At 47.6% G+C, this 23,727-nt stretch overlaps 1 protein-coding gene across 1 annotated transcript in view; it reads right to left on the reverse strand.

Annotated features, from left to right (window-relative positions):
• Window positions 1-3,640: 3,640 nt before the first annotated feature.
• The window catches only part of LOC138730413 (lethal(3)malignant brain tumor-like protein 4), a 48,888-nt gene continuing 28,801 nt past the window's right edge, over window positions 3,641-23,727 (reverse strand). Inside the window, exons 17-22 of the mRNA XM_069875586.1 lie at window positions 22,359-22,538; window positions 20,611-20,742; window positions 20,169-20,230; window positions 16,568-16,734; window positions 11,422-11,484; window positions 3,641-7,739 (exon numbers count right to left, since the gene is read on the reverse strand). Of these exons, the coding sequence (XP_069731687.1) occupies window positions 7,611-7,739; window positions 11,422-11,484; window positions 16,568-16,734; window positions 20,169-20,230; window positions 20,611-20,742; window positions 22,359-22,538 (733 nt within the window). The 3' untranslated portion in view covers window positions 3,641-7,610. The remainder of the gene's footprint in view (window positions 7,740-11,421; window positions 11,485-16,567; window positions 16,735-20,168; window positions 20,231-20,610; window positions 20,743-22,358; window positions 22,539-23,727) is intronic.

The raw sequence follows: 23,727 nt of genomic DNA on the forward strand, positions 1-23,727 counted from the left end.
GGCACCCTGCTCGCACAAGTCCAGGGTGCATTTCGCAGAGAAACAGCTGGAAAAGTTCCAGCAGCAAATGTATCCGTCCCCAAAAGGGAAAAAAAATCTCTTGCTTACATTAACAGTGTCTGGATGGTAAATAATGTAGAGAGGAGAGAGCATTGTGGGTAGATTAATAAGCTGTGGCTGTACTCAGTGGCAAAGATTTAAGAAACTATTAGGAGAAGGGACAGGCAAAGCCAACAAATCATGGTGCAAGGGCCCTGCTGGAACGCTGGGCACCGCAACACAGTTCGTGCCAGGCAGAACACAGCCAGCATCATCTCTGAGCCCCTCCAACCACCGTTATCTCTTTCTCCTGAAGCTGGAATTGGTCCATCAGCTTTGTAGATGCGGGATGGAGAGGGCAGGTTTCCCCTCTGTCCCTGCAGATGAGACACACGTGTAGGAAGCAAAGGCTGAGACCCTTCCTGGGGTCCCTGGTGGTGCAGGGACCAGCCTGTGTCCCTGTCCAGTACACACCTCCTTGTACACCCACTGGTAAAGGCAGGTCAACCGAGCCCTGATAAAATGCTGATTAACATGCTAACCTCGCTGCAAAATTGCGTTGAAAACCAGCATTTAAAAGCTCTTAAAGGTGGGCTTCGCCGCTTATTCATTTAGTGAGGTGCTCAGCAGAGCAACCTTTGTGGTACCCCCAGAGGGTTGGTGTCACCTCCTTCACCAGAGCAACCCCCCTGCAGCTCCCAGAGCTCCCTAGGCATCTTGGAAACACAGGCACAAGCTTCTTTCGAAATTCATAGAATCACAGAATCATTAAGGTTGTAAAAGACCTCTAGGATCGTCAAGTCCAACCATCAGCCCAGCCCCACCGCGTCTACTAAACCAGGTCCCCAAGTGACACATCTACACGGTTTTGAACCCCTCCGGGGATGGAGACTCCACTCCTGCCCTGGGCAGCCTCTGTCAGGGCTTCATCACTCTTTTGGTAATGAAATTTTTCCCAATATCCAATCTAATCCTCCCCTGCCGCAACTTGGAGCTGTTTCCTCCCATCCCATCCCATCCCATCCCATCCCATCCCATCCCATCCCATCCCATCCCATCCCATCCCATCCCATCCCTTGTTACTTGGGAGAAGAGACCAGCATCCACTTCACCACAACCTCCTTTCAGGGTGTTGTGGAGAGCCCCAAGGTCGCACCCTCAGCCTCCTCTTCTCCAGGCTAAATTCAGGCTAATTCACGTTATCCAGCTTTGAAAGTGACCAGCTCTTACCACCCCAACCACAAAACATCAATCCACCTGCCCCTCTGTGTCGCCCCATCTCACTTGTGATGATGGGAGCAAAGCTCAGCCTAGCAGGTACCAGGTCTTAAACTCCAAATCCACGCAGCCGAGGCCAACAGCCTCCTGTAACCCCCAGCTCTCTGGAAGGCTGAGCATTATGAGGAGCAGCTGAGAGAGCTGGGGGTGTTTAGCCTGGAGAAGAGGAGGCTGAGGGGAGACCTCATTGCTCTCTCCAACTCCCTGAAAGGAGGTTGTGGAGAGGAGGGAGCTGGGCTCTTCTCCCAAGTGACAGGGGACAGGACGAGAGGGAATGGCCTCAAGCTCCACCAGGGGAGGTTCAGGCTGGACATTAGGAAAAAATATTTCATGGAAAGGGTCATTGGGCACTGGCAGAGGCTGCCCAGGGAGGGGGTTGAGTCACCTTCCCTGGAGGGGTTTAAGGGACGGGTAGATGAGGTGTTGTGGGACATGGTTTAGTGATTGATGGGAATGGTTGGACTCGATGATCCCGTGAGCCTCTTCCAACCTGGTTCTTCTATGATTCTATGAGCACTGCAGGTTAATCCTTCCCCAACAGGAAAGCATCGTGCATTAGGAAATAAGTGAAGGTTTGCGCATATACCTGAGTATCGCTGTCCTCCATGTGGCAGAGCTGCTGGAGAGGAGGAAGAGGTCTCTGCTGGACTCCAGGAAGGCTCAAGGAGTTGCCGACTTGTGTCAATGGGGTAAGTCCAAACGTAACCCTCAACTCAGAGCTTTCAAAGCTCAGTGTAGCCGCACAGATCATCTCCATGGCCTCCTCTGGACCTGCTCCAACAGCATCATGTCCTTCCTGTGCTGAGGACTCCAGAACCGAATGCAGGGCTCCAGGTGGGGTCTCACCTGAGCAGAGGGACAGAATCCCCCGCCTCACCTGCTGGTCCCACAGCTCTGGGTGCAGCCCAGGACACGGCTGGTTTCTGGGCTGCAAGTACACGACACTCATGATGCGAAGAAGCAATGAGGGTGGCTCATCCCTTCCACCACACCTTGTCTTTGCTTTACATCAGGGACCTTCAAGCACCCACCCCACCGGGAATCGTGCAAGGGCCTCAGCACGAGGGGAAAAAACATTTCCAAGAAGCAGGAGCAAGGCTCAGCACAGACCAAACTGAGCATGCAGGCAGGCAAAAACCAAACAAACTACAGGTTCTTTGTGCCCAAGGAAAAAAATGACTCAGGAGAAAAAATTCCTGAGCAGAATAATCTGCAAACGTAATCAGCCATTTGGGTGATAAATACACCCACTCTGGTGAGAGTCTCCAGCAAAATATTGAGGTTAAATCAAATCCCTTCCACAAAGGAATGAAGACACCACGAGTGCATCGACAAACACAAGCACGCATCCCAGCAGAGCCCTGAGGGAACTAAAGGAGAAGGAAAAGCAGAATGTGATGTTACCGGGCATGTAACAAGCATCCAAGCAACCCAGCCTGGGAATCCGATCACGGTAACAAAAGCAAACAAGCCAGGGTTTAAATAGAAACAAAAAACCTTGGAAGGGAAAAACCAATGACAGCCAGTGTTTACTCTGATGATGAGACAGCTTAGAAATTATGGCTGAGTGCCAGCTCCCCAGTATTTTTAGTTCCGAAAGGTCTGCTAATCCCAGCCACTGACATGAATCCATCCCTGGTCCCTTCTCAGGGGCAGCTGCAGCCTCCCAGCTCCATCAGCAACGCATCCAGGAAGATCAGGACAAAAGCTTCAACACCCGATTTTGGGGGCAAACCCCCTGAGGGTATACTGCAGAGCGGTTTGGAATTATCAGCTAATTACAATTAGAGCTGACATGAATACCCAGGTGAGTTAATTAAAACGGTTGGGGGGAAGTGAGGAATCCCAAGAGGGTGCTAAGGAGGTAAAACAGACACAGAGACCCCAAATGCAGAGTTTAGGTCTGATTACAGGTTTGTGCTGGTTTTGGTTAATCACTCAAATTTGGAACTTGCTTTAGGCAGAAGGAAGAGTCCTTGGATGCTTTGCAACAGCAAACCACGAGGGATCAAAATATTCTGTCAGCAGTAGAGGACAGCGAGGAATAAGGGGCTCTGGGACAGCCCTGGTTGACGAAGCCTGTCAGGCTGATGCTGTCCTGTGTGCACCTCAAGGAAAACTCGGGCTCGGCTCCACCTGATGGAAGAGAGAAAAGACAAAAACACTGCCTCTTTTTGATTGCCAGGTTTAGAGGGAGGAAAACAAGGGGACAAAGCCAGGGACGTCCAGGATGACCAATGCACGCTGGGGTCAGTCCCTCAGGGCAGCGAGCCAGCCCAGCTCCCCAACGTGTTGGACCCAAACATGGGAAGAATGAGCAAGGTTCCAACTTATATTAATTTTATTCACATTTCCAGAAGAAAGCATTGGTGGAGCACAACGCCATGGCTAGTGTCACAAAGCTCAAGTATTTGTTTGGTTTAGAAGAGGCAAACATTTCAGAGGCAGAACTGAGGCAGCAGAAGAAGCGCGCTCCTTCCCCTGCACGTTTCCAGTTCAAGTAACAGGAATGTCAAAATTAAGCTGGCTCATCGCAGGATGGAGAAGATGTCAGAAACTTTAAAGCTTTCTGTGGTATAAATCCTTAAGCAGGGCATGAAAGTAGCAGGCAGGAAATCTTCTCCAGCTGAACTGGCTTATCCCCTGTGCTGAATGGTGCTTTTCCCTTTGGTTGGAGTTTTGCTATCAGCGCTGGGGACACTTCGGTCCAACTTCAACGTGATCCGTTACCTGGAGCCGGAATCTGCTGCTACTGGATGAATTCCAAGGGTGATCACTGGCGATGGCAGGAAAAAAGTCTTAACAGGACTCCTTATTGAGGAGAAAAATGGGAAAAAATTCATCGTTTTGTTTTCAAAAACAGGAACAAAACCATATCCAGGAATAAGCTCCATTTTAACAAAGAACTGCGACTTCCCTGTTGTCCCTGTTGTGCTTCCCTGCTGGCCCAGAGGAAGCTGCCACAGCTCTGTGTTGGTTCTGAGTATTATATTTATGTTTCTAAGTGACTTCTGGGCTCAGTTGGGCCACCGGCCAGTTTCTGCTGATGCTCAGTGAACGAAACCCAGGATTAACCAGTTTCTGCTTTGTTCACCGCAAAGCTACAACTTTTTGGCTTTCTGCTTCAAAGTGCATGTTTCAAACGAGACAACAAGGCATGAGACAATCAAAGGCACCTGCAGACCCCTCATCTTGACACACACCTCGAGCAGGAGGGGAAAAAGGCAGAGCTGAGTGTGAGCAGGCAGAGGCTGCCAGCAGGAACATGTCACCGCAGGTGAGCGCTGCCCAGAGCAAGGGAAACAGCAGCAGCAACCTGTGAATTCCTAAGTTACAGCGCTAAAAGATGAGCTGGTTTAGGTTTTTTTTCAGTCATGTAAATATTAGGGAATTTTAAACGTGTCCAGTGAAGACATTAAAAATCTTCTTGTTCTCGCATTACTGTGAAGTGGCTGATTTTATTGGAATACAGCTATATTTGGCAAAGCAGTCAGTGATAGATGTGTGCATGTTCTTGCTTGCTCTGCAAAAACAACTCTCAGATTACAAAAAAAAGGCACAAGCAGCACATTCCTCCTCCTTCTGTCCCTAAAAGGGGTTCCTCCTTGCTTGAAAGCACTACTCTTGCTGTCACTGAGCAAACTCCGAGCGCACATTTTCATCTTTGATCCAGCTGGCTTGTAAGTCTCTAGGATTAGAGATTTCTCTCTGTTTGAATAATTTCAGTGACTAGAATCTCATTGCTTGTTTCACCGATTCTCTTCATCCTCCATCTATATATAGTAAAAGATGAAATAACATTACATTTTCTTTTACTGCTCGAGGCAATCTGCTGTCCTCCAGCTGAGTTTCCCAAAGAAAGGAGTTAAAACAGAAAATCTGTCAGGACCCGCTTGCTAGAAACAAGAGCAAGGTGGAATTGCACCCATCCCACCTGGCTGGGTGTCACAGAGGGGGTTAACGGGAGCAAGGAAGGGCTCAGGGTTATTTATCAAGTCAGTGGAGAGCCAGGGACAAACAGTGCAGCTACAGATCCTCTGCTCCAGTTGTCAGGAAACAATTTTGCTGTGCCCAGAAGGCGAGTTGTGTCAGAGTGCAGGAGATGCCACTTACAATTCAAGTCTTTACACTGATGCTGGATGCGTAGAGTAGGATAAAGGAATGTGACTCTTTGGTGAATATCCTAGTTATCATACTAAAAATGTGTTTTAATAAATTAAATTCCTATCTTGTCTAGTCCTTAACACCACATTAAATAACTCTCCTGTGGTTGCCTGGATAACATTTAATGTTTTGGCTATGAAACATCCCACCAAATCAATGTCTTCTCCGTGGAAGGCTCAAACTCCTTAACATCTTATACAAAAATAGAAAGTATGGAGATAAACTGCTCTGTCCATTAATCCAGGACTGTATGGCTTCAGCAGCGTGGATTTGCTTTGTTCACAATTTAAGAAACTTACTACTTCAGGCAAGTCCCAAGGACCTTCTCAGCAGCAGGAAGGACAAGGAGTGATTAGGGAGGGAAGATGAAGTGCGTTCCTTGTGTCACCACTCACAGGGATGAGTTCATTCGCAGTTCCCGATGGGTCTTGGAGAAGCTGCAGGGCTGGGACTAAGCCAACAGCACCAATGACAAGGACGCTAAGTACAAGAGGGAGGCTGAGGATGGATCGCATCTCATCATGCAGTGTCCCAAGAAACTCATCGGCTGCGGCTGATGGCACGTTGGCCTTTGGCAACACCGTCTGTGCATGCTGACAGCGCTCCGAGGGGTTCACACACACAAGGTTCAGCTTGGCAGCTTTGAATGAAGGGGTGAAAAGGCTTCCCTAGCTAAGCCGGTTCTAGCTAAACTCTGGAACAGTCAAATACCTAATGGAGAGGGGCCAGAAGAGGAGTCAGGAGCTAATATGTTACCAGGCATGAAAGGAAACACTGAGCAGAGCCCCCAGCAGGGCTCACCACTTCCCCCGGAGCTTCAGTTCCAGAAGTAAGAGCGAGGAAATCCTTCATCCAGGGCATCACAGTCCTATGTGCTAGTTCATAGAACTTTGAGCAGAGCAGGACTGTGCTTCCCTCCTGCCAGGAAAGCATGGACTACACACACAGCATCGTGGCCACAGGCTTTGCTTCCTCCCCTTTCTTTTGAGAAGTAATTCTCAGCTCATTTTTCTGGCTGTTTAAACCCCAATTCCCCTTCCAAGCAGTTCCATGAACGGAAGAGGGAGCAAAGCCAGTGGCCTGCTGCTACAGCACACCAGCTCTGGTAGAATGGACCACAGCCCACATGGAAGCTGAGAAAACTAAAGCATAAAGCTCACGTGTTTCAATTGTTCCAAACAAGAAGCAAACTGTTTCTAGGAAATCTGTATGCATACACTGGCCACCGATGAGTTGAAGCTCATGTTCCCAGTATTTGGCTGGCAGTGGAGAGGACAAGAAGGAACCCATCAAACTCCTGAGTGCTCCTCATTGTGCTGTTTTGCCATGAGATGTTCCTGCTCCAGAGAGTAGTGGTACAAAAGCACTGGCAGGAGCATTACAGCTACAATCTTTATCTTTGTCTCCTGTGGGAAGGATCTTTCCCAGAGATCTTTGCCTACCCAAAGCCTACCTACACAGGGCTGACTCTCCGCTCTCTGGTGACACGAGTGAGAACATTTTGCTGGTTGCCAGAAACGATGCAAGCCATAACAGATGGAAATGCTTTGCCCATGGTACCTTTCCGCTGTGGTGCAAGCAGCCCAGTAACCAAGGGTATCAAACAACGCGGATCTAGGAGAAACTGGAATTTAAACATCAGTCCGGAAAAGGTCAGCTCTTGGGTCACAGCATTGAAGGACAGGAGTGAGTTGCTCTGAAGTGCATCTTTTTCCTATCTTCTTACTCCCTTTTCTCAGTTTTCATACATATAGAATGTATTAAACATGCTGGTGATAACTCAGTCTCTCTTTCAGGCACTATCTTGGACATAGTAGTCGTTCTACTCACAGCTTTCTTCTTGCTATTGCAGCTCCACCAATGTTACCCTGGATTCCCCTTAGAACTGGAGGTTTCTTCTAGATCTCCAAAAGAGATTGATAGCTCAAAACCAAATAAAATTACAAAATATAATAATATCCTCTTCTTGGAAGTGAAGCTGCCCCATATTCCAAACCATGGCAGGATTTTTATGTCCTCAAAATATTTTTAGTAGTTCTACTTAAAACACATCTGAGTCCCGATCTGCAGTGGTAATGCTCTCAGTTGAAGATCTGTTCCCTGTCAACTCCTCTGCTGAAGGGCTCTTCTCAGTTGTCTTCTGCAGACTTCAACATGAGGATGGCATTGTAGATCTTCAGGGCGGGACCCAGCTTGATACCAAGTATTTTAACTATGTCGTTCTGGTTCAGGAGCAGGAAGGCCTCACCATCTATCTGCTGGTGGGTGGAAACACAAGGTAAAACCAAGGTTAGCATTGAGAGATACACAGGATTCTCACCTCTGGCTGTTTAGAGTGGATATTGGGAAAAATCTCTTTACTGAATGAGTGGTGAAGCACGGTCAGAGGCTGCCCAGGGCAGTGGTGGAGTCTCCAGCCCTGGGGTGGCTCAAAAGGCGTGTAGACGTGGCACCTGGGGACATGGTCTAGCACAGACGGTGGGATTGGGCCAACGGTTGCGCTGGATGAGCTTAGAGGTATTTTCCAACCTTAACGATTCTATGATTCAATGATTCAGTTACACAACGTACTTTGCACAGAGGAATGGAAGTACGAATGCAGATCTGAAGACTAAAACTTCGTATTTCTCCCGAGTTCTGGCACCCACACCCCTGTGAGGTTCCCAGCGATGCTGCCCTTTCTGGGGTCTCAGACCTCATCTAGCCGCCCTTTTTATAGGAACAGAGAAGCCCAAGTGTGGGCAAGGCTTATGGAGAGACCAAGAGGAGGATGCTCACTCATCAAACTTTGTATTCACTATATTTGCTCTAAAAAGCTAACAACTGTCAAAAATCCTATGGCCTATTCATGATCTCTGGCCAAAAATTAGATCAGAAAATCCAGATGTGAGTCTTCAGGAAGTAGCTTTCCAAGAATTAATTTATTACACTGATCTACGATGATTAGAAATATAGCATTACCATTTCCCAGTGCACTCACTACTTCCTGTCACTGTGGAGACTCCTCAGGATAAAATTTAAAGCCAAACACCTCCTTTTCTGCTTTTTTTTTCATTCAGCTCTGCTAAAAACCTTCCAGATGAGGACAACTCCTGAGCTGTCAACATCTGGCTACTCTCACAACCAGGACACTTCATGCCCACAGACGCTAAGTCTCTCTTTAAAGGAGAAACAGAAGGCTGTAGAGATTTCATTTTCAATGACACTAAATAGGCTTGCATAGCACATGGTAAAAGAGAACAAGGCACAGTAAGGACATTGAATCCATCTGGACTTACACACACACTCTCCTAACCCATGAGCAAAGAGATACTTGATTAAATTCAAAGTAAGCAAGTGAAAAACAAATTGCCTTGTGAAAATACAGGATGCCTTTGGTAGCAGCGAGTGAAATCATAACAGATTATTTTAAGAAGAGGTTAAAGCTTCACTTGGGTTTACAAGAACACCCAGAGACAGGACAGATCTAATTAATATGAAACCCAGTGCTGCAGGGAAAAATCCAAAGATTAATGGACACAGACAAACACTGTGTGTCTTCCCTAAGTCACTCCATTAAAGTCCATTTATAGGGACTGACAGCATCTCATCCTCTCACTTGATGTTCACCAGTGCAGCAGACACCACCGGACACTCAGCTCAGCCAGAATAACAATTCTATTTCCGTAGTCGTCCTAACTAGAACTTCTTTGGACGTCTGTGACTGGTAGAAGAGAACACATCGAATAAACTTGGGCCAACACATAACTAAAGCAAAGAGCTGGGAGTCAGGAGATTTGGTTTCCCCTTCTCTAACTGCAAAAGAGAAGGGATGGGTTTTAGAATTCTGCGTACAATTTGTTCCCTTCATTCCTAATGTAAGCAGCAACCTCAACCTCTCCGCCAAGAGAAGTCTGCAAGGGATTTATTTATCCTGTCCTGAGAGCACTCAAAGGCCTGATTACAGATAATGGGCCATGCGGGTGGAGCTCAGCAGTCCCACCACTCGCACCTGAATTCTGGCCAAAGCCAAACTGCTAAAAGGGTTTTAATTTCAAACTGAGAATTTGGTTTGAGCATAAACCTGAAAAACTACCCCAGCCCCTCTCGTTTGGCACAGGGAATCAGACTAAGGCTGCAGAAAGTAAGGCTTTAAAATAGAACATGGCTATCCACTCTCTCAGCTGGAAAGCAGTCACTGTGTTCAGAACCCACTTAAATTATGGCTAGAAGAAATAAAACACATTGTGAATGGTTGGATTCATTAGATTTGCCAGTTACATCTTACCTGCCAAACTGTCTCCTCCAAACACATCTTCACTAGAAATCAGGATGCACCTTTTACACCCAGCTACACTGAATGATTGGTTCATTCGCATAAACTTCATTATTCCCTCTACATTCAATTAAAGAGTAGTGCACTGTATCGTTACACTGTCAAAAGTGCTTTTTGCAAGCCTCCATTTCTTTTGCTTTATATTTTGTGTGTGTGCATGAATTTTAAAACAAGGGAAAACAAAATACAGTTACCTAAGTCGCATAAAATGCACTACAGTCTGATTCATCCTGAAAGAAAGCCAGCTCTGGGGAGCAGCCATCTATTAAAAACCTGCTCTTTACAGTAGCTACAGCATGCAGTGCTTTGCCTCGGTACAGAGGGTGCAATCAGTGCTGCACAGACAGAGAGGGTACAGCCTCTTCCCTCCTAGGATCAGAGCAGTAGAGCTGTGATGACAGAAGGTGAGGTGCATCTGTGCACACTTATCTTCATAAAGAATCTCCACGTCATATTGCAGTTTAATTGGGGGCCAAAGCATCATAGAATCATAGAACAACCAGGTTGGAAGAGACCCACTGGATCATCGAGTCCAACCATTCCTATCAAACACTAAACCATGTCCCTCAGCACCTCATCCACCCGTCCCTTAAACCCCTCCAGGGAAGGTGACTCAACCCCCTCCTTGAGCAGCCTCTGCCAGGGCCCAATGACCCTTTCCGTGAAAAATTTTTTCCTAATGTTCAGCCTGAACCTCCACTGGGGGAGCTTGAGGCCATTCCCTCTCGTCCTGTCCCCTGTCACTTGGGAGAAGAGCCCAGCTCCCTCCTCTCCACAAGCTCCTTTCAGGGAGTTGGAGAGAGCAATGAGGTCTCCCCTCAGCCTCCTCTTCTCCAGGATAAACACCCCCAGCTCTCTCAGCTGCTCCTCTTGTTCTCCAGCCCCTTCCCCAGCTTCATTGCTCTTCTCTGGACTCGCTCCAGAGCCTCAACACCCTTCTTGTGGTGAGGGGCCCAGAACTGAACACAGGATTTGAGGAGCGGTCTCACCAGTCTAATAGAGCCTAAGTGAATGTGATCCATGCAAAGAGGGGTGTTAAGGAAGAGGAGAGCAGTGTCCTGCACTGGCTGCAGAGCCTCACAAACCATGGTGAACCAATGAGAACAGAGCCCAGTCCAGCAACCGGCAGCAAAGACAAGCACAGGCTGCATGCAGGAGTTGCTCTGATTTCCCAACCACCGCTCATTCAAGGAAAGGTTCCCCTCCTGCTCTCACCTCAGCCCTGGGGGAAGCCAGCAATTCCTGGGAAACTCTAGGCCTGCCAGCCTCACCAGAAGAAGCAGGCATATGTGCTCGTTAGAGCGAGCAGATGAGATCTTTGTTGCACCATTCCAACAGGACATCTTTATAGCGATGCCAAACCCACTGCACAATAGTCCAAGGGAAGATGTTAAGCATAAGCTCAGTGATTGGAACTGCAGGGGAAATTTAAAGCAGCAGAATGCAATTAGCCATGCTGGAATTCAGCTCATGCTGAAGCTGCCTCCTAAATGCCACAGGCTCTTCAATGCCAACTGTGAGCATGTCTGTGCTCTCTGCGCTGTAACTGGAGTGATGGGGTACAAACCCACCTCGCTGTCGCTGGACCCGCGGCACAGCACAGGGCATGGGCAGGCTTGACTTACCTCCTCTCTGAAAACAGATGCTTGTTCTTTGCAACCAGGTAAACGCTGCACAAAGCTCACCACCTGGAATTACATTTGGGAAAAAAGAAATAGGGACAATTAAAATGGAGTATCATCAAGAAAAAAAGGTCGTATTTCCGTATATGAGTTTTGTAAGCAAGAGTTTTTAAACTTTAACAGAACCATAGAATGACCTGGGTTGGAAGGGACCCACAAGAACCATCGAGTCCAGCTCCTGTCCCTGCACAGGACACCCCAACACTCACACCGTGGGGCTGAGGGCGTAGGCCAAATGCTGCTGAAATATTGTCAGGCTTGGAGCTGTGACTGCTTCCCTGGGAGCTGTTCCAGGGCTCCACCATCCTCTGGGAGAAGAACCTTTTCCTGAAGTCCAACCTAACCCTGGTACAGCCTCCAGCCATTCCCTCAGGTCCTGTCATTGCTTGCCAGAGAGAAGAGCTCAGTGCCTCCTCCTCCTCCCTGTGTGTGGAAGCTGCAGCCGTGACGAGGTCTCCCCTCAGTCTCCTCTTCTCTAGGCTGAATATCCAAGGGACATCAGCTGCTCCTCATAGAGCTTCCCCTCTAAACCCTTCACCAGCTCTGTGACCTCCTCTGGACACTCCCCAGCCGCTTTAGATCCTTTTTATCCTGTAACATCCAAAGCCGCACCCAGTGCTCAAGGTGGAGCCACACCAGTGCAGAGTAGAGCAGGAAACACTGTTCCAACTTACAACTCTGCCATTAATCAAGGGTATACATGAAAAACACTACTGGGTTGTTGCTGCAAAGCACATTCTGGGTACCCATAATACTTTCCCTATTGCCTTTTTGGCCACTTAACGTTCTGTGCAAGTCCAGTTTCTCCATTGCCCAAAAGGGTTGTTAGAAACTATCACCAATATCTTTACAGGTGTATGGCTGTGCTATTTTAAACCCACCCACAACTTCACTTTCTCTGCGGTGTTGCTGGAAAGTAAAATTACAGAGAGAAAAAGGATTTAGACAGTCTCCAATGATGATGTGCCTTTGGGAGACAAGATAAATAAACCACACGAGCACTGCTGGTTTACCAACACGCAGAAAGCAGGAGAGTTGGGAAGGAGAGGAGTTTTGGTTTTCTTTAATCCCCAGTGGGTGCACAGGATCCATGGAACCAACAGGATTAAAGGAGTAAAAGTTAATTTTACATTTCACATTAGGGAAAACCTGCCTAAGCAGGAAATCTGTTACCATTTGGAATAATCTCCCCAGAGACGTGCAAGCAGCCCTTGGATTACATTATATAACACTAAGCAGTGCGAGGAGCAGTCCTAATGCAGTGGAGGATGACTTAATACATATTGTCTTCTCCAGCTGTAGCTTCACTGGTTCACAGAAGATTTGTATACTGAGGCAAAATCAGATCAAACATCTCATGCTAATTGGATCCTCCCTCACAGGAACAGCTCTGTTTCAGAGGCGAATTCATTTGATTTATTACAGATGTGGCATTTCTTCCATGAACACAAACAAACAGTTAGGAGGGGTCACTGTCAAATACGAGCCTCTTTCTTAACTCACGACTGTCAAACTCCCTCCTAAAGCGTGTCACTGCATTCCCCGCTGATCCCACCACTTGACTAATAGTCACTCCCTTCCCCCCCGTTCCAACCACGCAGGAACGGAGCTGTCAGCGTGCCCTGTGGGTTTTGCTCTGCCCTGGCAGAAGCCGATTTTGGTGAACAGCTCTGACTCCTGTTGTTTCTGTTATGCAATCTGAAAGCAGAGCATCCTTCTCACGTTCCGCCTTCATCTTCTGCTCCACTTAAAGGTAACCCCTAGAATCCACATCTCCACCAGGCTAAATCTCCTTCTGCAGAAGTGTAAAATCCCATTATAAATAAATAACTAAACACTACTTTTCTTTTGAATCCTCCTCATCTAATTAACACACAAACAGAAATCCTTCTGCAAGTGGTACCTTCACGAACTTTAGAGACAGCTGGACACCTGGGGGCAAGACGATAAGTGCCCTTCAGTGTCTACAGTACTGAGAGGCTGGTAGAAATCTCCAGGGAATGATCTGAGCTTGCCTCGAGTCTGTGTCCTTCCCTGCACTACTGCTGCTGGCTACTGTCACGGACACAGAGTGATGAGCCTTTGATCTGTTCCAGAAGACATTCGTACGGACACTGCACCACAGGAGCAGCTTTTTAAACAAACAGGAGCCCTGGGGTTTACCAGGAACGGAGAAAAGAGAGGGAAGGAGGGTGCAAGAGAAGAATGTAGGAGAGAAGGTCCCCAGGATGCAAGCTGGATCCTGGTTCCGCTGAGCTACAGACTGGCCCACCACCGCTGGGGGACAAATCCCCAGTCCAAGATGCAGCAGCCGAGGGACGAGGGAGGCTCAGGTGCACAAGGTGAAAGAACAGTAACTCCATGGCCTGGAGGAAACCAACAGAACGGAGCCCTCAACCACGGGAAAGGGTGAGGCTGGAGGGCTCAAGGTGAGGTGTCGGACAGGTCAGGAGCATGGTGGGATCAGACAAATCAGGGCTTTCCCTTTAAGGAGGGGAATGCCTGCCTGCCCTTCCTGCTGGGAACAACCTCATTGCTCACAGAGTTCTCTGGTGGGAGTGTCTTACACTAGGACTGCAGACTGGCAAAGGGAAGGGGTGTGAAAAAGAGCTGTGTAATTCTGAGAGCACCTTGGAAATTCCGTGCAGCCCCTACGGAAGGTGCTGATGCAACCCCAACAGTGTGAGACGCTGAAATCAGCACAGCATGGGTATTCCCTTGAATTCCAGGAATTTCTTCACAATGAGGGTGGGAGGCACTGGCCCAGGTTGCCCAGAGCAGTGGTGGCTGCCCCATCCCTGGAGGGGTTCAAGGCCAGGTTGGATGGGGCTTGGAGCCCCTGATCCAGTGGGAGGTGTCCCTGCCCATGGCAGGGGGTTGGAATTGGATGATCTTTGAGGTCCCTTCCAACTTAGGCCATTTTATGATTCCTTTCTCATGAGGTTTACAGAACTGCCAGCACCTTGGGAGACTGCAGAGAGGAGCAGCGTTCAACTGGGATTTAATAACCCACAAGCCGTTAGCACAAGGACAAGGTATTAGCATCTGATACAGGATTAACTAATGAACAATACAACCTTAGCACATAGTGATGTTCTTCCGTGATTCAATCTCCCTCACTAGCTCTGCTCTGAGAACTTGACAGGAAGCCTTCCATAAATAACAAAGCTGCATTAAAGTATCTCCTCTTGTTGGCTGTTCAGTGTTACCAGGAGTTTCTTAGCTTGAGGGCCCCTAAATGCTGCTGCTGCTCTGCTGTTCAGCTGTGCTCAACCAACAGAGAATCAAAGCAACATTTTTTTCCTTAATGTGGATTTTGTAAAATAAAAACAGTTCTTCAGCCTGAAACCAAAGGAGAATTTTACCCCTCCCATTGCTCTTGTTTCAGAGCAGCAGAATGTGTCTCCTTTGTGCAGAGTTCAAAGCACAAGCCAAAGGCAAATGTTTGCCCTGCAGGAAGATGTTAGGAGCCTGAACACCAACAGATCAAATCTTCTTTGGACTCCCTAAAACACAGAATGTCCTGCTGCTTTCATCTTCCAGACCTGCGGCCACATTTCCCTGCATATGCCGATCCCGCAATGCTCGCACAGAGGCCAAATTGATCCCTATGGGAATTTGTGATGAACATAATTTGCAAAACTGGATCCACTTCCCTGAAATCCAAGATGAAAGCTGCCATGACTTCATCCAGTCCAGTGGAGCTGCAACTGACCTTTTTAATGTGCCATTCACACTCTGACCAGCAGTCAAAACTTCATCAGCTGTTTCAGGCTGCAGCACAGAGCACAGCTCAGTGTGTTCTGGGTTTGAGTTGCTATATCCAGAGTGCCCTGTGGTCCCTGCTTACATTCATCCCTTATCAAACTAATATCCCTGTTAAATTTACCCAGCAGTTGCTTTAAAGGTCAACTGCAAAGGACAACATTATCTGGCTTGTATCCTCACTCAGCTCTTCCATGAACCAGCCTCCATGCTTTCTTGTCAGAGGATTTTAACTGCTTCTGCCTTTATTGATTTCAAAAACACCTTTTGGAAAAATCACTGGAAGCTTCAGAAGGACTTGGCCAGCCAGTCTTTCAGAAAGGTTCTCCCCTCCTTGCTATGAATTTAATTCAAACACATTTTCATTACAAAAACCCTAAACAAACAGCAACAAAAAAGGATCACATTTTCAAACAGCCACACTAATTGCTCTATCCCCTGTGACACCGCAATCCCACCAGTATCCTAGCAGTCCTCCAGCGTGACAAGCAAAGTCAAGACTGGATTTATCTGATGTAAGAGGCACTTAGGGAAAATGAACTCTCTAACAGTCTCTGAAGCTCCCCTATGCATCATGAAGAACAGCACCTTTTTCCTGCTTTGCAGATTACCTACATCCTTGCAAGCGCATTACAGCACATTCCTCTTGAATTAAATGGCCTGCGATTAAGCGCCAGGATCCAAATTGTCACCGCTTCCCAAGCGCGGATACAAGTCTTATTTATGCCCAAGGCATCGAGGCAAAACCCAACTACTCAGCACACAAAAGACAGCAGCGTTTTCACATGTTGCCTAATTACAGGAGACACCTCCAGAGCTGGGACTGCAGAGACACATCCCCAGCTGCACAGCTACCTCTCTCAGAAATCAGGCCAGGCTGTGGGCAGTTTGGTTCTCCGGGAAGCAGGGAGGGAGGCGCAGGAGGAGTGGGAATGCACAGAGCAGTCTGGAATTATCTGCAATGTAAAAGCAAACCAGCAGCAAAGTCACAGGAGAGGGGGAGGGAGATCAGAGAGAAAGGGGAATCTGCTGTCAGAATGAGGCCTGAGGACTGGATCAAGGAGTAAATGAACAAACCAGAAAGGGAGGGAATCCTATCCAGGGAAATAAGCTGTGAACACCAGAGGGTTAAAAGGGATCCTTCCCCTCCCTTATAGAGGAACTTGGATATAACTTCTAGCTGAGTCAGCTACAGCACATGAGAAGCAAACAGAAAAGCACTGCCTAGGAAAGAAAAGGGAATAAAGACGTCTTCCAAGTAGCACTCCAGAAAAGGAGAGCTCTGCCATTCCCACACCCCAAGAGAGCAGCACAGGGAACTTACCTCTTCCACGGTCCATCTGGCCACGTGCCTGGCTGTAAGGCCCGAGACCTCTGGCAGGAGCTTGCAGTGCTGCTCCCAGCAGAGATGGAGGCGGTGGGTCGGGTTGGAGGCCAGGGCAGGCATGAAGATGGACTGGTGGAGGGCGTGCTGGAGATCCAAATCAGGGCCTGGAAAACAAAATGAGACAAGTCAGAGCAAGGCTTCAAGTAGGAGCACCTATAGCAACGCAGAAAGAAGGGTCACGCTCTGGAGGGACAAGCAAGGCAGGGTGAGCAGGCGGCCAGGCATGGCTACTGCATGGCACACTGAGCTCTCAGGGTGTTCTTCCCACCCTTCCGAGAATGAGAAAGGAAAAAAAAGATAAGACTGCCAGGCTGGAGGCTTTATCGTTAGCTTCTTCCCTGGAAAATGATGTCATGCTGCCAACAGAGATGTTTGCAGCGTGTTATTGACAAGGTGGAGGAGTTCTGGTAACAGCATCTTCGGCTGGAAACTAGTGGCACCGTTCCAGCTCACAGCTGTAACCAGCCCGTAAGGAGCACGACGTGTGCCAGCCCACGGCCTGGACTCGCCCAGGAGACTCCCAGCCCAGAAGTTCTGCACGTTACCTCCAGACATCAACTCCCTCCTCATGTCTCAAGTGACGGAAGCTTTCAAAACCAGGGCAAAAAAAAAGGAAGAAATCACCCCTCCCTAATGAGATCACTGAGTAGTGCAGAGTCATGGTCCTACAGGGACTTGCCTGGTTACGCAACAGGAAGCAAAACAGAGGATGGAAATAAGATGAGAAGCATTGCTCTGGCTCACAGCGATTAAGGTGAGCAGCCCCTCGCCCCCTACCCTGCAGGGCTGTGTGCAGGCTGCTCAGCGCCATCCCCTGGCAACCAGACAGCATTCCCATTTTGTTCCTGTCTTGCGCGGCTGCTGCTCATGGGGTTCGCTCAGTGCTGGCACAACCGGCTGTCAGTGGGATGGTGTTTAAGGATCTGTGGGGTGTGCCAGCCGCTACATGTAAAGCACGAAAGAAAACAGCATTCTAAAGAAAAAGCAGATCTCCATAGCCTGCCTGCTCCTCACCAGCCCAAGGAAATGCAGCGCTGGAGGGTAGAGCTCGATCTAGCCAAAGGGCACTCCCCTGTTATCAGTCGTGCCACCTTACCTCACCTCTACCTCTTAAAGCATGTTCGACACCATCAAATACAGGTCTCCACTACCGATAATGAGCCCAAAGAGGGGGGATTTGAAAAAATAAAGCCTGAGGAAGAACTGCTTGGTTCAGGAGCTGATGCTGCTGTTGACAACAGGGTATGGACCACTGGTCCTGGAAGGGCTGTCACCCACTCCACCCCTGACTCCCTGCTGGTGGGAACAGCCACGCTTGCCCCAGCCTCTTTCCGTGTGGCAGGAGGGATTCTTCTTCATGCCAAAGATTTGAAAGTCTGCCATCTGACAGGGATGACAGGGACTGACATCCCTGCTGGGTGGGCAGTGCTTCCATCAGAGGGCCACAAAGAAGATCTGAGGGCTGGAGCATCTCTGCTATGAGGACAGGCTGAGAGAGTTGGGGTTGGTCAGTCTGCAGAACAGAAGGCTCCAGGGAAATTTTAGAGCAGCTTCCAGTACTGAAAGGGGCTCCAGGAAAGCTGGAGAGGGGCTCTTGGTCAGGGAGTGAAGGGATAGCATGAGGGGGAATGCTTTTCAGCTGAAAGAGGGGAGATTGAGACGAGATCCTAGGAAGAAATGCTTTGCTGTGAAGGAGGGGAGGCCCTGGCCCAGGTTGCCCAGAGCAGGGGTGGCTGCCCCATCCCTGGAGGGGTTCAAGGCCAGGTTGGATGGGGCTTGGAGCCCCTGATCCAGTGGGAGGTGACCCTGCCCATGGCAGGGAATGGAACTGGATGGGCTTTGAGGTCCGTTCCAAACCATTTTGTGATTCAATGACCACAGACCATTTCCTTGTCTTCATTAAGCCCAAATCCTCAGGGGTAAGTCCCCAAACCATGAGCTAAACAAAGCACTTTCCCCTCTGAGAAAGAAGCAGGGTTCTAACAGTTTAAATGTTGTGGCATGAAATCTCTGGATAATTGTAAAACTACAGGTCAGTGGATTATTGCAGAATTCCTCTCCACTGATTCCCATCATTCTTTTTCAGGTGAAGGAGAGGGGAGAGCAGGCAGCTTTCCCTGCCAGCTGCAGCTGACAGCTGGCAGAGCTCTCCCTCTCCAACTGAACTAGGTAAAAATGAGTACTAAACATAAAAAAAAAGCTCGGCACCTGTCCCAGTTTGTGCCTGCTTAACTATTTTTGATTGAAGACTTATTACCATTTAAATCCTCCAGAAAGCCTGGTCAGCTCACTTCTGTGAAATGGCTTTTTATAGTAAATCTGAAAGTTAAGCATATGGTTTGCTAAAGCGATACCAGAAAGCTGCTCTTAAAACTTAACCTGTCACACACCAGAAAAACAAAACAAGGCATTGTTTTTCCATTTAATTGTTTGTTTTCTTTCTCATCCTTAGGAGAAACTTAAACAAGTCACAACCCAAAATTAGTCTAGTTACGTTTCTCAAGACACTGTGGGGTCTAAAGAAAGAAGCTGATAGGACTTAAATCCCTTGCCATTCAGAAGAGTATGTAGTGACACAGAGATGCTGCAACCTTGGCTTTTCAGTTAATAAACATGAGACATCACTCTGCAAAGGGCCTCTCACTACAAGAAGGACACTGAGGGGCTGGAGTGCATCCAGGCAAGGGAAACAGAGCCAATAAAGGGCTGGAGAACAAGAATAATGAGAGGCAGCTGAAGAAACTGCAGTTGTTTAGCCTGGAGAAAAGAAGGCTGAGGGGAGACCTCATCGCTCTCCGCAGCTCCTGGAAGGAGGTTGTAGCAAGGTGGGTGCTGGTCTCTTCTCCCAGTTAACGGGTAAGAGGAAATTATGCAGAAAAATTATGTAGAAAATCAGGCAGGGAAGGGAAGAGACTGGCGTGGCTAAGTCAAGACCTGCTAGTTAAACTAAAGAAGAGGGAACTGCACAGGCAGTGCAAGCAGGGACAGGTAACCTGGGATGTGTATAGAGATGCTGCCCGGATGCGTAGGGACAGGGGGGCTGGAACTACAATATCTTTAAGGTCCCTTCTAACCCTAACTGTTCTATGATTCTATGGAACGGCCTCAAATTGCAACAGAGGAGGTTTAGCTTAGACAACAGGAAAAATTTCTTCACTGAAAGGGTTATCAAGCATTGGCACAGGCTGTCCAGGGAGGTAGTGGAGTCACCATCCCTGGAGGTGTTTTAAAGACAAGTAGATAAGGTACTCAGGGATGTGGTTTAGTAGTGGACAGGTAAAGTTGGACTCGATCTCAAAGGTCTTCTCCAAGAAAACAATTCTATTATTCTATGAGAGTATTAAACCTTTTCACTTCTGAGCGATTTCACCCTTCCTCATTTTAAAGGAAGAAAGACCACCCTTACCATCACCTCCTGCTTTCTCTTGGTTGTGGAATCAAAGACAAAAAAGCTGTAAAGTTTCAAGTGCTCCTTGTCACGGTGGAATACTGCACATATATACTCACACACACAGAAAAAGAAATAAAATAAACCAACCTTTTCCATTGCTTTGCTGTTTCGCCAGCTGGAAGTTTATATAGGCATGCGAGCACCCGAGCCTGAAAGCATAAATTACAAAATATTTCAAACGATATACAAACTGGTATCATTTTTTCTCTAAACAGAGATTAATGGGATTTACAGGAATCAAAAACTTTTCCCTCTTAAAATAAGCAACAGCAATGCTCTGTCCCTGACCTCTCTTGCTAAGCTAAGGACTGTGCCATCAAATTCATGGCTAGGACTGGAGCTTACGGCAGGGAAGAGAGGGCCCAAAGTAGTAGAAGGAAGGGAGATTTACCAGGGCACTCTAAAACGCTCTCTCTGATCAAAGTGGGCCATGCTAAGTTATGATTTACATCTGTCTTTCAGATCTAGCAGCAGCATCAAGAAAAGCAACTGTTAATGCATGAAAATACATCACAAAAGTCTTATTTACTCTTTCGATTTGGCTTTGATGTCTGCAGAGGAATTGTCTTCCACCCAGGGCATCTTTTGACTGTGATCAGACTGTTTCGACGGACTGTGAACACTGCTTTGACATGACTTTTCACTGTCTGGTGCAGATTTTCTGCAAAGAAAGATAAATTATAGTAGTTATGCTGACATCCTCAGTTCCCTGTTCCTGCAGGAGAGCAAAGCTGGCTGCGCCTTGCAACTGAGAGCAACAACTACCATCTAGTGGTAGAAACGTTCCTCTCCCCCACCAGCAACACTGGCACAGAACAAAGTGTTTTTCACTCTTAAGGGCAGATTTAGGGATTATGTGAAATAAACCAGTCCCTGCAGACTGAGGCTCTGATCCCGGCAGCTACACAAAACTCAGTGAATCATGGATTACAGTGAAATCAAGAAATTTAACATTTCTGAATCTTCAAACCTCCAGATAACATTTAAGAGTCTCCACAGAATCATAGAATAGTTTGTGTTGGAAGGGACCTCAAAGCCCATCCAGTTCCACCCCCTCCCTATGGGCAGGGACACCTCCCACTGGATCAGGGGCTCCAAGCCCCATCCAACCTGGCCTTGAACCCCTCCAGGGATGGGGCAGCCACCACTGCTTGGGGAAACCTGGGCCAGGGCCTCCCCACCCTCATTGTGAAGAATTTCTTCCTGATGTCTAGTCTAAATCTTCCCCCTTCCAATTTAAAGCCATTTCCCCTCGTCCTATCACTACAACCCTTGTAAAAAGTCCCTCCCCAGCTTTCCCATATCCCCCTTCAGGTATTGGAAGGCTGCTATAAGGTCTCCTTGGAGACTCCATGACTCCAAGCTCCATGACTGAGTTTGATGCATAAACTGAACTACGCAGTTGCCTGTGGAAGGACAAGCACGAGGGCATTATCAGCTTTGCATACTGAATTCAGACCTCCTGCTATCAGGAAATCAAATACACAGAAGAATGGAAATATATCACCATTTTAGAATGACATTTATTCTGGGAGAATCCCAAAGCTCCTGTGAGCATTTTATGGCAATCACTGAAATGCAACCAATTCTGGCATTAAAATTAGGAAATAGAGATGCCTGAACATTTCTGGGATGGAAGGAGGCAAACTTTAGCCAGAACAGCAGAGAAGGGAGAGAAGTAGTAATTTTTTCTTTCCAGATGTATCTTGAAAATAGTATAAATCTAAGCAAATAAATGAACTTTAAAATGTATGTAAGCCTTCACATAGAATGAAGACCAAAAGTATTGCTGGAGTTTGCCCTAAGAGACTAGATTCACATGGACTAAAGGTGATGATAATAAATAAAGTATCTGAAGGAGCTCAACTTGTTTGTGAAGTGATACACAGAGACATTCCGCCTACCAGTGCAACGCAGATGACTACAGGGTGGATGCAGTTGCAGTTTAATAGTGCAAAACAACCCTGCTTGACAGTTTCAGGACAGGAAACAAAGGAAAAGAATATATTTTAAATGGAAATAGCAGGAAAAATTTATGGAGACAGAAGGCAATTTCCTTTCTTGGAATGTGACCAGAGCAGCGGGATTAAGGAATCAAGAAACCTATTAAGGCATACGAGGGTATAAAAGTGTACTGCTCTTTGTTAAGAGTGTCTGGGGCATGGGTCAATAGTACAGACTCAATGTTCTGCTACTTCTTTGCCAAGTCCTGAGTTTTTCAGCCTTGTAAAATGGTTTTGCTCTCCAGAATCTGCCCAAGGAAAGGGTTCAGCTCACCTGGACTGCGGAGAGTCCTCCTGAGAAGAGTCTCCTGCTCCCAACAGAAATGGGGCAGGAGTCTCCAGCCTCTCGGCTTTCTGCACTGGGTTGCTAGGGGAAGGTCTCTCCATGCCCAGGCGGTCCTGTAACAAGTTTTCTCTGTTGAGGTTCACATCGGAGTATGGGCAGCCAACTAATCTGTTAAGGAAAAAAAGGGAAAAAAAAAGAAGAGAGAGAGATGACAATGTATGCTTTTAAGCCCTTCAGACTTCCCAGCCTCAGGCAGACATATTCATCAACGAACCCAAAGAAAGCCAAGCCAGAAATACTCAGGGAGATCATAGAATCACAGAATGGTTTGGGTTGGAAGGGACCTCAAAGCCCATCCAGTTCCACCCCTGCCATGGGCAGGGACACCTCCCACTGGATCAGGGGCTCCAAGCCCCATCCAACCTGGCCTTGAACCCCTCCAGGGATGGGGCAGCCACCACTGCTCTGGGCAACCTGGGCCAGTGCCTCCCCACCCTCACAGCAAAACATTTCTCTCTAAGATCTCATCTCAGTCTTTCCTCTTCCAGCTGAAAGCCGCACCCCCTCATGCTATCGCTGCCCTCCCTGATCAAGAGCCCTCCCCAACTTTCCCATAAGATGTTATTACCCCGCTTTAGTTACGGGCAAGCAGAGGACTCCATTGCAAAACTAGAAACGAAAGTCACAGTTTCCAAGAGTCACCTCAGAGTACAAGAGGCGCTCTAGACATTAGGAAGAATTTCTAGACATTAGGAAGAATTTCTTCACCATGAGAGTGGTGAGACGCTGGAACAGGTTGCCAGGGGAAGCTGTGGCTGCCCCATCCCTGAAGACGTTTAAGGACAGGTTGGATGGGGCCTTGGGCAGCCTGACGTAGTGAGATGTCCCTGCAGGGGGGTTGGAACTAAATGATCTTTAAGATCCCTTCCAACCCAAACTATTCTACGATTCTTCTTCTGTAACCTGCTTGCCTGAACAATATTTAATGAAACAACAAAGTCCTGCAGCTTCCACTCTGAAAAATGCAAAGCCCTTTGCCATATTATATACTACTGGATCTTCAGATCTCCCATCTGAGTTTGTTTCATTGCTCTTTAAAATGGCTTAATCAAGAAAAACCTTCCTTTTCCACAAGCACATAAGCAATCAAAAGGCAGAGCACAAAACATGAGCTAGTTCTCCTCATTCTTATACTTTAATAATCTACCCACACTCTCTCCCTCTTTAACTGCCTCCTTGCATGCTGTTCCCGAGTATATTATTTCACAAAAAACATTCCTTCAGTAATGCTGGAATGTAGAAATCAGAGTGAATTAATCTCTTTTGGATTGCAATGCAGTTGTAATGATTATACTGC

The sequence above is a fragment of the Phaenicophaeus curvirostris genome, chromosome 23, assembly GCF_032191515.1.
Source record: "Phaenicophaeus curvirostris isolate KB17595 chromosome 23, BPBGC_Pcur_1.0, whole genome shotgun sequence".
Classification (NCBI taxonomy): domain Eukaryota; kingdom Metazoa; phylum Chordata; class Aves; order Cuculiformes; family Cuculidae; genus Phaenicophaeus; species Phaenicophaeus curvirostris.